Source organism: Vidua chalybeata, chromosome 8 (genome assembly GCF_026979565.1).
Source record: "Vidua chalybeata isolate OUT-0048 chromosome 8, bVidCha1 merged haplotype, whole genome shotgun sequence".
Classification (NCBI taxonomy): Eukaryota; Metazoa; Chordata; class Aves; order Passeriformes; family Viduidae; genus Vidua; species Vidua chalybeata.
In genome coordinates this window covers 14,281,842-14,294,519 of record NC_071537.1, presented here as the reverse complement: position 1 = coordinate 14,294,519, position 12,678 = coordinate 14,281,842, and the positions used below count along the sequence as shown (strand labels likewise).

The 12,678-nt window shown below is 47.4% G+C and overlaps 1 protein-coding gene across 2 annotated transcripts in view; it reads left to right on the top strand.

Annotated features, from left to right (window-relative positions):
• The window catches only part of HPSE2 (heparanase 2 (inactive)), a 107,173-nt gene that overhangs the window by 60,587 nt on the left and 33,908 nt on the right, over nt 1-12,678 (top strand). For both annotated transcript variants that reach the window (XM_053948965.1, XM_053948966.1), the window contains 2 exons: nt 10,664-10,837; nt 11,393-11,564. In XM_053948965.1, the coding sequence (XP_053804940.1) occupies nt 10,664-10,837; nt 11,393-11,564 (346 nt within the window). The remainder of the gene's footprint in view (nt 1-10,663; nt 10,838-11,392; nt 11,565-12,678) is intronic.

Below are 12,678 nucleotides of genomic sequence, written 5' to 3'. Positions count from 1 at the left end.
TGTGGTCCTTGCTGCAGCGCTCGCAGTCTGCCCCGGTAATTGCCGTGTTCCTCACCCGCCAGGCTTGGTCGGTCGCTGTTGTGTTCAAATGCAGCCACACTCGGCACTGCAGACGAGCCCTTTGACATTATCCGAGTGCAGCTGGAGGCATCTATTTTGGCCTTGAAAATGCCTCTTTCTTGGCAGAGCTCTGTGTTTATTATAATGCTGTCTGTAATGTGCAAAAGTACATTTCTGTTTTAACTTCCTTCTTTATGTACTAAAGAGTGTGGTTTTAATTAGGGATTTCAGATTGAAACATTTCCGGTTTTATGTGTTGTTTTTTTGGTTGGGGTTTTGGGTGTTCTTTTTTTTTTTTTTTTTTTTTTTTTAAAGACAGTTTTCAGTTAAAATGTTTCAGAGTTTTGAAAAATACCAGATGCCCAGCTCACAAAGTGTGCGAAGAGCCGTAGTCACTCCCTCTTCCTCCAAGGGAAGTCAGCTGCTCCGCTGAGTAGGAGCAGCCAGGGACGGCCGATGGCGAGAATGGGGTCAGCAGGCAGGAGAGGATGTGCGGGACCGCGACGGGCGCTTCCAGCAGCGCGCCATGCCTGCGGCTCCCTGCACCATAGCAAACATTGACTCAGACACACAAAATAAAGCACCTGATTCTTGTGGATTCCGGGTTTGCTTCCCAATAGCCAGGGATTGTAAGAGGAGATGGTCAGATGCCTGTTTAGCAGCAGAGCGTTTCTCCTGCAGCACCCGGCACTGAGGGACTTCAGGCGCGCCCCTGCCATCCCTGACCACCAGCTGCAGTCCCCGCCCATGGGAAAGGCAGTCAAACAACTTGCAAAGTAAACTGATTGTTCTGCTGCACATCAACTGCCTAAAAGGAATAATAAAAACAAGCCAGATTTTAACTCTCCTGGTAGTATAAGAGCTCAAAAACATCTTATAAAGGCACCCCAAATTTTTGAAAACAGCAGGCAATGAAAATTATGTTAAAACCAAGTTTCTTGAGCCAGTCCCATGATTTTTGTGAGTTTGACTCATGATTTTTGAATGTTGGTGTTTGGCAACACTAAAGTGCTCAGTTTGAATTTGTTCCCGATGTGGTAGTTCAGCCCCCCCCCCATGACTGATCAATGTCACTCTGCTCTGGAGCAGCCAGAGATCTGGGGGGTGGGAGGCGAAGGGCCTGGTACAAGGCTCTGCTCCTTCTGCAGCTCCAGGGATGCTGTGGGGTGGATCTGGCTTGCATGAGGCTCTTCTGAATCAAGCTGTGTGTCTGCCACGTGACAGCAGTTTAGGCAGCAAAAAATGGAATATGGGAGCTGCTGAAGGGGATTGGTGAGCTAGATGCACAGCCTACCTGGGCTAAGCATTTTACTGAGATTAAAGGAACATGTTAAAAGCATGCTTTGTACCTGTGCATCTTTCATTCCTGTTTAGCCATGCAGCATCTGCACAGGGTGGTGCTCAGCCTGTGCTGCCCCGCTCACTTTTTGCAGGGAAGTGCGGGAAACACCTACCCTCTTGCTGTAGTGTTAGTGCTTCAGGTGCTTCTATAAAAATGTATTTCTAAAAAAACCTCTGCCTTGCAACTGTGTCAGATTGAAAGAACAACGTGGATGCATTTTGCCTGAGCAGCAAGTGATGCATGGGGTTATGTGGGTTCCCATCATGGCTGTTGTCATCTGCCCTACAGCTGGCAGGAGGAGGTGACTGTGGGGACAGGCATGGTACAGTATTTACCTTCTCGCTCTGCCTTGTGGTACAACATCCAGCTGAACAGCGAGCTATGGCGTTATCTTGTATGTACCTCGGTGGGTTTGGGCTGCACAGGGTTTCCCATGCCTGAGAGGTCAGACTGTCACAGCAGGTCCCCCTCCATGTGGCTAGGGAGCAGCCCTGTGCAAGGACCAATTCACCTCTCCTGGCAGCACAGAAATAGCTCATGTTTGCACCTGAAGCTGCTTTAAACTCAATAAATCACCATTCTCCCATCCATGGGTAATGTTTTGCAGCTGCCCAGGTACCCATGCCTCAACATTCCCCATCCCAATGGGATTGACAGCCCTGTCCTCCCTGGGACAGGTGAGGTGACCTGGGAGGGCACTTGGTCCTCCCATCAGCTGTCCCTGTCCATCTCTAGCTGCCTGCCATTTGGGAACTTGCTGAAAGCTTGAGGAGCTGACCACTTCTTACCTATTTAGGAATGCTTTTAAATTGTTCCAGAAACTGCAGTTTGTTGATAAATCACAGTGATTGCAGAGAAGTGTTTTAACTAAACCGTGTAAAAGAAGGAATGAGCTGCAGCGCAGCACTGCCAGCTGTCATTGGGTTTAGAAACACACATCATAGATTTTGTTGCTTTTCAGACAGCTGTGCTTATAGCTGTTCTTATAGCCATATAAAACAGTCATTCTGTCAGCAAAGGTCTGGCAGTGGAGCTGGGTTATGTCTGCAGCCGTGTTCCCGAGCCTGGCAGGTTTGCTCCCTCCTCGTGCACAGGTAAAGCCCGGAGGGAGGCACCTCTGTGGCGATGGGGTAGCCCGTCCCCAGAGTCACAGCTGTGCACAGGGTAAAGAGCAGAACGCTGGGCTGTGCCCACCACCTGTGCAGGGGATGGTGCTGACAGGGCTTGTCTTCAGCACCCCTGGTCATTAGGAATGGGTAGTTCCCACAATGAGAAGGGGTTTTGGAGGGTTTTACCCCAAACCTGCGGTTGCTGCTCAGGAGTCTGGCTAACTGCAGGTCACGTTCACAATCCAAAGCCTGTTCTGGCAGCATTCACAGATCAGACCCTCTCTGCTGTGGTCCATCCTATTTGGACTTTGGAGCTAAAGCTGAGAGTCACAGGGACTGGAATTAGATTTTTAAAATTTCCTCAAGAGCAGGAAGATAGTGCTATCAAATTTGTAGCTTTTCACAGGATCAATATATAGCTTTTGATAAAACCTCATCCTCTGTTCCTTTTCCTATGTGAAAGACCAGCTTTAAATGCCTGGTTGAATACTTTCTGCTCATTTTATTTGCATTCCTTTATCCAAAATGGAATGACTCAAGCAAGCTGCTGACCTGACTCACTGCTGCACGCACTGTTTCCCACCAATCCCTTGTGCAAGTGGTGTCAGTGAGATGGAATTGCCACGCAGGCTGTCACTGACTCTTGACAGGATAAGCTGCCTCCCACAGAGGCCCCAAAGACCCCCAGAAGTGCAGGCACTGCTGAGCACTGAGGAGGCTGAGGACCTGTACCCAGGTTTTCCCTGGAACAATTTCCATGGCTCAGATCCAGTGATCTGGAGTGGCCAAGAAGATGTGGAAGAGCAGGTGGTGCTCACAGTCTTATTTTCCCTTGCTCTGTTCTTCTGCTCCACTCAAACATGTAGCACTCTCCCTGCTCACCTCCATTTCCCTCTGAAACTTTAGAAGATGCTGGATTCATCCCAATCCAAAAGGGAAAATACCTTAAGTTATGCAGCAGGAGAAAACAGCTTTCTTAGCTGTAATATGATCCTGGTTTCTTCCCAGACACCAGACTGGAACAGAGGGTTTGGAAATTGCCCCTCTGGCCATTATCTGAGCTTTACAGCACTTGGAGATTGAACCCAGATCCCACATCTCTTCTGAAGCTCCATGTCAATTTACACTTGTTCCTAGAAACCATTACTGTCCTGTGAGCTCTTTACCACGCGAGGATTGAAAACAGAGCTATTCTGCTCATTTGAGCTCTCTTTTTTAGCACGAAGGCAGAGCTCAGGGCTCATTCTTTTTTCTCACCATCTGAGGATTAAGCCAAATCCTGACTGTTATCCAACCTCGATACCATTTACACACTGAACCCAATGCCTATGGCTTTTATCTGAGCCCTTAGAGCATTTGGAATCAGGCCATGCCCCTTGTCTGGTATCAAAAGAATTATATTAATTTGGGATTCATTCCACAAAATGAGGCTGTCAGCCAGACTCCTTAGCAATTGGATATTGAACCCAGACCTCGTGGTTGTCTTCCAAGTTATATGCCAGCTGGGAACTCAGCCCACAATCCATGGCTGCTAGCCAAGCTCCTTATTGGCAAGAGATTGACACCAAGCCCCCAGACTGCTATTTCTGTGCAGTGGTGTTAAGGACTGAACCTTGCTCACGTGGTCAGCATAATCACCTCTGCACTGGCAGAGAAATGAAAAATCTAGTTAAAGAGTTGAATGAATATTGAGGGTCAATGTTCAGCTGCTTAAAGACCAGGGATGATGACAATTCCCTTGGAAAAAGGCCCCCTTGATACTCCAAAGGGAATAGTCCCAGATCCCCCATCTGTCTTCCAGCTGGATATAAAATCCAGGTTCTCATTAACACAGTGCGCAGCATTTCTTTGCTGGCTGGCAGTATTAAAGCCAGTTCCTCTAACTTTCAGGTATTCTTCAGATGGGATTAAACTAGATCCCTTTTCTATAGCACCATTAGGCTCTGCCAAAGCACTTCTTGTCACTCAGAACAGACCTCCAACATTGCACCTTGCCTTGCAGCAATGGGAGAGCCTGGCAGGTCAAGGAGAGCAAGGGACAGTTCTGAAAACCTCAATCCTCTTTGGAGGATGTTAGGAACCTGACCAGGTAGAGAGATCATTTCAGGTGAAATGTGTATCTGAGGCAAGCAAATTTTTCCCTCCAGCAATTTTGCCCAGGAATTCTTCAGCATCTTTATACAGCATGGTTTTACTGCATGGAAAATGCTTCAGAAAATGGAATTAAAACCAAACATCTTCCCAGCTGGGATGGTCATCATTAGAATGCAGTTTCCAGCAACTGTGTGGGTTTCTTGGTAGCCTTGAAATCTCTAAAATTCTCATTAAGCAACAACTTTGAAGGAATGGCTTAGCATGCAGCTACAATAGGAAAATCTTCCCATGCTCCAGTGGGATGTTGTAGTGCACACCGACAGTGTGGGATGTTGCTTTGCCTCTGAACTTGCAGCGATGGTGAAGGCTGATCTTTGGTGCTCCAACTGTGCAGATTGTGGATGGGGGGGTCTGGTTGCCTTGTCTGACACCCTGTTGTGTCTGGGGATGCAATCCTTTGGAAGATTTCAAGCCAGTGTTGCAGACCTGTCCCATGGGTCTGGAGTTACTCTCCTTGTCTGTTGCATATCTTCTGATTCATATTTATTTGCTAAGAAAACATCAAGTCATTGCCACACACAAGTGGTTTTATGAGGATTTTCGATGCAAGAGAGACAGAGGAAATGAAATTCAGCTGACCATGGTGCAAATGTGTTTGTAAATAAATTTTCCATGTACCCACTTGTTTTTCTGTAAGGGGGAATATCTTTATTTTTCTGTTCATTGCTCTGACCAGCCATCTTACTCATCTCTAATCTGAACAGCCTGTACTGCCCTTTCTGCCCTCTCCCTGTAAAGTTTTCTTTAGGCTTCTCTTTGCCAGGTCTTTCCCAATGCCATTACCCCGCTATCTCCTCTGGGGTGCTCAGGGGCAGGGGATGCTGCTGGTTTTAGTGCTGGCACCAGGAGCAGGGACACTCCAGGCTTGCTCAGAATTTATGGGGAATCAACAGAGTTGAGCAATATCTGTGACTAGTTGAAATGGTTATTTCTAGAGCTACATTTCTTTGCTTTACCCACAGAAGGGTTCATCTGTTGCTCACTGGATTGGTCTCTCAGCAATCTTGTGGATTTGGGAATTGTGCTGTGTGCTGCCCACCCCATACTCAGCTCTTGTCTCATCCTCCTTGGTGCTTGCATACTCTGTATGTGCAAGAGATGGATGTGGTGAATGGTGGGGATAGAGGGGGAACAGGCTCTTCTTTCCCATCCTTCTGGTTGCCTTCCCAGAGTTGCAAAAGCCCCTGGAACACCACGCCACCCCTCAGCCCACTGACTGATCCCAGCTTCCATCTCAGCATGCACATGAATTTCCACTCTTCATGCTAAACTCTGACAAAGCAAAATTCCTGAATAAATAAATTCCAGAATAAAAAATGTGGAAGACTTTCAAACCCAGAGATTCTTGAACTGTCCCTCTTACCAAACAGCAGTCAATACTGTGCTCTTTATAAAGTCTCTAGTATAATGTTTAATTCAGTAACTACAACTGGAAAGTCTTTCCAATTATTGTAAACTGCCAGAGATATTTTAATGTGCCTCAGATTTTGTGTTGGTATGCTACAGAGTTAAGTGCCATCCATCTTTCAGAGAACATTACAATTTAGCCTTGTATAAAAAGAAGAATAATGGGAAAGAATCCCAAAGGATGTACTTGTCCCTTGAACCCTACCATCATTTGTGGTTTCACAGACACCTTCTGCATTTTGAAATTGTTTGTCTCTCTCTGTGCAGGGTATGAGATCAATACAAGCAGCTAAAAGCTTTAATTTGTGCACAGAGCTTCATCTGAGGGCAGGACTGGGAGCAGATCTTCACTGGTGGCCACCCAGACATGCAGTGTTGGGCTGTATTCACTCCCTAGATGAGTTGAAGCCTCTACAACCAATGATGTAAAAGTTTGAGAAATATCTTCTGATTTAGCTTTTGTGCCAGGGCTAAGTGGCCTCTGTGTCTGCTGTTTGTCCCAAACCCACCAAGGCACCCAGCCCAGTGAGACCCCCCCACCAACACTGCTGCTGGGTGTGAGGGGATAGAGCTTGGGGCTTTGCTGCCTCGGGCAGCCTCACTCCAACTACATGAGCATTATAAAAGGAAGAAGCTGACTCTCAGCATCCTTGCACTTTTCTTGTTCTTTTTTTCTTTTTTTTTTTTGTTATTCCTTCTTGCTGAGCTGAAGTGGCAGATGAGTGCTGAGCATGTGCATCTCTGCACTGGGCAGAAGGGAGAAGGAGCAAGGAGAACATCTTATAAATCTAGTTCTGCTCTATTAAGATTCATTCTGGTACGACAATGGCTTTTTCTATTGAAGTGCTTTGTGAAAGCCTTGCCTAATGATCTGTTAGCTGGGGAAAGGTTAAATTCCTTATGATTTTCTTTGTTTGATGAAGAAAAAACAGTGCAATTATCCAGAATTCAAAGTGAGTTTTAGCCAGCTGTTAATAATACTGCGATTCCTCATGTTCTCATTACTCAAAAGTAATGTTGCCATCCCTAGTCATGGCAGTAAAATATTTATAGCATTTTCTTATGGCCTTATTTGTACATATGGAGGACTGGGCATCACTCAAAGTCTTCTAAACAGGCTTCTTTTTGTGCTTTAGCCATCCATAGAATCATTTGGTTTGAAAAAGACCTCTAAGATCATTCAGTCCAACCAATATCCTAACAGTGCCAACTCCATCACTAAACTATGTCCCTAAGTGCCATACCCACACATCTTTTAAATATCTCCAGGGGTAGTGATTCGACCACTTCCCTGGACAGGCTGTTCTAATGCTTGAGAATGCTTTCAGTGAAGAAATTTTTTCTTGTATCCCATCCAAATGTCCCCTGGCACAACTTAAGGCTCTTTCCTCTTGTCCTATCCCTTGTTGCTTGGGAGAAGAAGCCTACCCCCACCTCACTAACAACCTCCTCTCAGGTAGTTGGCAGAGAGTGATAAGGTCTCCCCTGAGCCTCCTTTTCTTCAGGCTGGATACCCCCAGCTCCTTCATATGCTCCTTACAAGACTTGTGCTCCAGACCATTCACCAGCTTTTTTGTCTTTCTCTGGACATGCTCCAGCATCTCAACACCTTTCTTATAGTGAGGGGCCCAAAACTGAACACAGCACTCAAGGTGCAGCATCACCAGTGCTGAGTACAGGGGGACAATCACTGCCCTTGTCCTGCTGCCCACACTGCTGCTGATACAAGCCAGGATGCCACTCTGCTGTCATACACTGCATGACAGTATTGTTGTCATCTAACTGCAGCTGTCTGCAATGAAGATGTCCAGTTTTTAAGGCAATCATCTCAGAGGTGAGAGACTAATGGTTAGCCACTAATGGTTAGCTAGCTTGTGCAAACTGATCATCAAGATTCTGCCAGGGTCACTGGACTGGTGCTTCCAAGCTTGCACTATCCCAAGACAGTTGCCAAGAATGAAGGAGGAAAGTGGATTCAGTACCTGCTAGTCTTGGTATCAAGAGTGGTCATTTTAACAATCAGATGTGATGCAGAGATAGGTTTATTAGTACTTTTCTGCTCTTTGTAGCTTCAGTACAGGCTACAGGTCCATCTGTCCTGGGAGACCACTAGGAAACGTGCAGGACTGAAACCCAGACATCTGTGTGTTTCTCCTAGCTCACTCCCCTGATTGCTGAGGTTTCCAGCTTGGAAAGTTGTGGCAGAACATGAAATATACGTGGCATCTCTGCATCCAGGCACATAGAAACAAAATAAGTGTCATGGGAAAAATATAATTTCACAGTGGCAGGCCCTGTGTTGGGATAAACAGACGTCTTGTTTCTTCTCATGGATGCATGGAAAATCAATTCCCAGTCTTCTGCAGTGGCTCCTAAACATGAACCAAATCCCCTTTTGCAGTGCAGTTGTTTTGTACCAGTGAAAGGGTTTCGTTTCTAGCAGGAGAACTGCAGGTAACACCATTTTTGCTATCCTGTTTTATCATTTGGGTGTCTATCTTCTCCTCTTTATAGGAGTCCCACTTCAAGTGCAACTTTTTGCCCGGGGGTCTGAAGTAAATCAGTTATAAGTAACTGTATCTGTCTCTAATTCACTAAACATGCAAAAAAAAAAAAAAAAAAAAAAAAAAAAGGCAAAAAACAGCTAATGTGCTTGAACCACTGGGATGAATACATTAGATTAATCTAATTCAGCTACTTCTCACTCAAACAACCAGAAGCGTTTTGAAAAAGGTTGTGGAAGGGATTGAGAATTTCTCTTCCACATTTTTGCATTCTTCTTCTTCTTTCCTTAACTTCCCTGTGTTGCATTAAGTGTTAGCTATTCAGTTAGCTTATTTCCTGGACCCTCCTTAAAACTTTACTTTAAAAGGTAAGTTTATTTTTGTCAGACCTCAGACCTGGGTCTGTATTCACTGAGACTTTCAGTGACCAGGAAAGGCAACAGAATAAACACAGACATACAGTGAACAGCTTATCCCACCTGGAGCGAGCAGCTCCCTCTTCCACTTGCACCTCAGGTGGGCAGCATGGCTACAGGAAATCTTGGAGCATCACTGCTGGGCTTAGAGCAATTCCCTGAGTGTGTGGTGGCCTTTCCTACATCCCCTTCATCTCCCTTGGCAAAGCTGGTGCATGCTATCACCTTGGTGCCATGGCAAGTCTGATGTATCTTCTGCTCTTTTATGCCCCACTTTTTTTTTGGAAATGTGCACATAGACCCAGAGCAGGCTGCCTAGACCCTTCACTGTAAAATGACTGGAAGCTGACCTAGGTGTGAGTATTTCTCACTGCAGTTCAGTCTAGATAAGGGTTACCTCCATTTCTGGAGAGAATATCATGTGCAATCCTTTGTGTACAAAGCCTCAGACCCCATCAAGGTGTAAGACCTAAATGGCTGCTTTGCTGCCCACAAGTCCTGCTCTCCTGTCAGTAGACTGCTTCAGTGTGATTTGTTCTTGGCACTCTCCTGTGGCTGTTGATCATCTCCTTATATTTTGTAAGTGCTGACAAGCAACTTGGTTATTTGTCCAAGTGTTTTTCTGGGACCTGAAGCCAGTCTGCCTACTCTGTAATTCCCAAGAACCTTCTTCCCCTCTTCTGAAAGTGGAGCCTGCAGTCTGCCCTCCCTGGCCCCCTGGAACCTCCCTGTCCCTGGTGGCTCTTCACAGTTAAGTGGTTGCATCTCCAAGGCTGCTTCAGGAAGCTTGCTGAGTATCCTGGGATGCAGTTCAACAGGCAAGGATGATTGAAAACACCACAGTTATCTAATTGCTCTCTAACCAAATCTCCTCTTGCTGTCATGTGAGTTTGTGTCTTGCTAATACTGGCATTAGCTTCATCAGCAATTTGATTGGTGTTGAGTTTTTAGGGAAATTTTCATTAAAAAAAGGACATTAAGTGTTTTGTTTCTCTGTCCTGTGCTAATGTTGCACCTCCCTACATAGTGGATCAGCTCTTTTTTTGGTCTCTCCTGTTGCTGCTGGCTGGTGTTCCCACTGCTCATCGAGGCCACAGTACAGGGAGATGCCATCCAGGCAGTTTTGGGGCCAGCAGATAGGACACAGATCCCACACAGCCCCATCACCCTGGGAGGGCCTGCTGGCAGCAGGGTTTGGCCAGGCTGTCACTAGGCAGGGAGCCTAGGGAGCAAAGGCCAGGCTGCTGTGGGGTGCAGGAGAGGTGGCAGCTTTAGGGTGGTGACTTCTTCCTCCTCTCCCCAGACACTGCAGGGATCTGCTCTGAAAGAGATGCAAGGCAGAATAAGCACAGGAAAGGACAAACTTTCCTTGCCAAGATCAGATGAAAAGCGATGTTATAAAGTCACTTGTCTCTGGTAACATGGCCCCAGCTCTGACACAGAAGTGGAGGGCATCCAAGTTTCATGCTGGAAGGAGATGAACCCACACCTGGAATCCTATCTGGGTTTCAAAGGTCAGGTGCCTTTCTGTGGTTACAGATGTCGTGGGGATGGCATTTGACCCTGGCTCATCCTACACAGAAGGCAAGGAATGATGGACAGCAGGATCATTTGAACTCCCCTGGAACTAGCTTTCCTTTGAATTACAAACTGTTTTTTGTTTTTTCCCAGCCAGGTCTCTAGACAAACTCTATAACTTTGCTGACTGCTCTGGCCTTCACCTGATCTTTGCACTGAATGCTTTGCGCCGAAATCCCAACAACTCCTGGAACAGCTCCAATGCCCTCAGCCTGCTGAAGTACAGTGCCAGCAAGAAGTACAACATCTCCTGGGAGCTGGGCAACGGTGAGTGTGGGAAAAGGAGAGCCACGGGAATGGAGCTTGCTGTAGCAGCAAGATACTCAGTTTTGGAAGAGGATACTTGTAGCTCCCAGGGTGCTTTACCAGTGTATTTTCAGAGGGATTTAAAGGCCCCTGCTGTAAGGCAGCATCACCTCTAAGACTTGGTGTGAGTCTCTTAGCTGGACATTTCTCTCAGTTGGTATGAAGCACATGAAATGTTTCTGCCCTGGCTGCTGGGCCTGGCTGGTCCTGGGGGGCCAGGCCATCAACTGTAGGGACTTGTGTGGTGGCAACAGTGCCAGGGGAAGTGGGCAACCCTATGGGGACAGGAGCATGACACCAAGGGACAGCTCCTTCACCCAGCGCACAGCAAAAAGGGCACAGGACAGCAGGCAGTGGCTGTCGTCCACTCCTCAAAGGCTCTTTCTGTTGCTCTGCAGAGCTGCCTGCGTCCTCTGCGGAGCTCAAGCTGTGGGACAGGGTGAGCTGTGTCTCTCTGGAAGCGCAGAGGAGGAAGCAGAGCTGACAAGTTTTGCTTGTCAATTTGTATTTTCTCAGAGCCCAATAACTATCGGACACTGATCGGCCGCTCAGTGAATGGCAGCCAGCTGGGAAAGGACTACACTCAGCTGAGAAGCCTGCTGCAGCTTATCCGCACTTATTCCAGAGCACACCTCTACGGGCCAAACATTGGAAGGCCCAGAAAGAATGTCATTGCTTTCCTGGAAGGGTAAGTGGTGTTGGCTTGATCAAAAAGAGCTCAGAAATCCCTCCTGAGACCAATGTCCTTGGCAGCAGGAAGGCTTGCTCCTTGGCTTCCCAATGTCCAACAGCATCCAGGATAGTGAGGCTCTGTGTGGCTGAGCCACCATAGTACCAGAGGCTTTGGAACATGGTCATGTGTACAGCTAAAGTTCTGCAGAGGTCTCTGGTGGGATTTTGGGATGGAATGATTCACACTCTCCCAAGCATTTCCAGCGTTTCCCAATTATAGGCAGGCTGAGGTGTCCACCTTGTTGGGATGTTAAGACAATGCAGTCTTGTGGATGCAGGCTGCTGTAAGCCCAAGAGCTGCAGGGTGAGGATGTGGGTCCTGGCACCACTTACCAATGTGCACATTATTATCTCTGAGTCCTCCTGGACAAATTGCTTTGCTCTTCCCTTTTGGTGATTTCTTCTCCCTGTGCTTTCTCCATCTGTGCAGAGGAAGAACTTGTAGCAACTTTCTTCACTGGCCAAGCTCTCTTCTCCCTCCTAGGGGGATTGGCATGTCTCTAGTTTGGGAAGGCCAGAGGTGGAGAAAGAATGGTGACAGAGAGGGACACAGAAACCTGGCGGTGACATTGGACAGCTACAGGAATCAGGGAGGTGTGGGAGCCTGCTGGCAGCAGGAGTTGGGTCTGTGTGACTCGAAGACCATGCAGCAGAAGGGAAATTCCCTGCAGGACTGTAAACAGAAACTCCAGTGCAGAAGGCTGGGCAGGGGGAGGTGTGGAAGGGACTCTGCTGGGAGCAAAGCTGGGTCTAGCATTCATTAACATCTGCAGGAATGATCTGGCAGAAACAATAAACAGCACACTGATGCAGTCCCCAGCGAGGCGGGGAGGGAGCCAGGGCCAGATTCTCAGCTCTACTGCAGCAGCACAAAGAGACCATAAAGCTGGTTGGACCAGCTGCGACACCAGCATCCCTCCCACTGACGAAAGTGGGGGAACAGCCCCCGTGGCCACACCATGGCTGCCACCCATGCCATGTGAGAGCGTCGCCCGACGGAGCCCCGCGCTTGGTGCCGCGCGTGGGAGCGGCGCAGGGGGAGTTACAGAATGCTGTAGTAGCCTTGATCA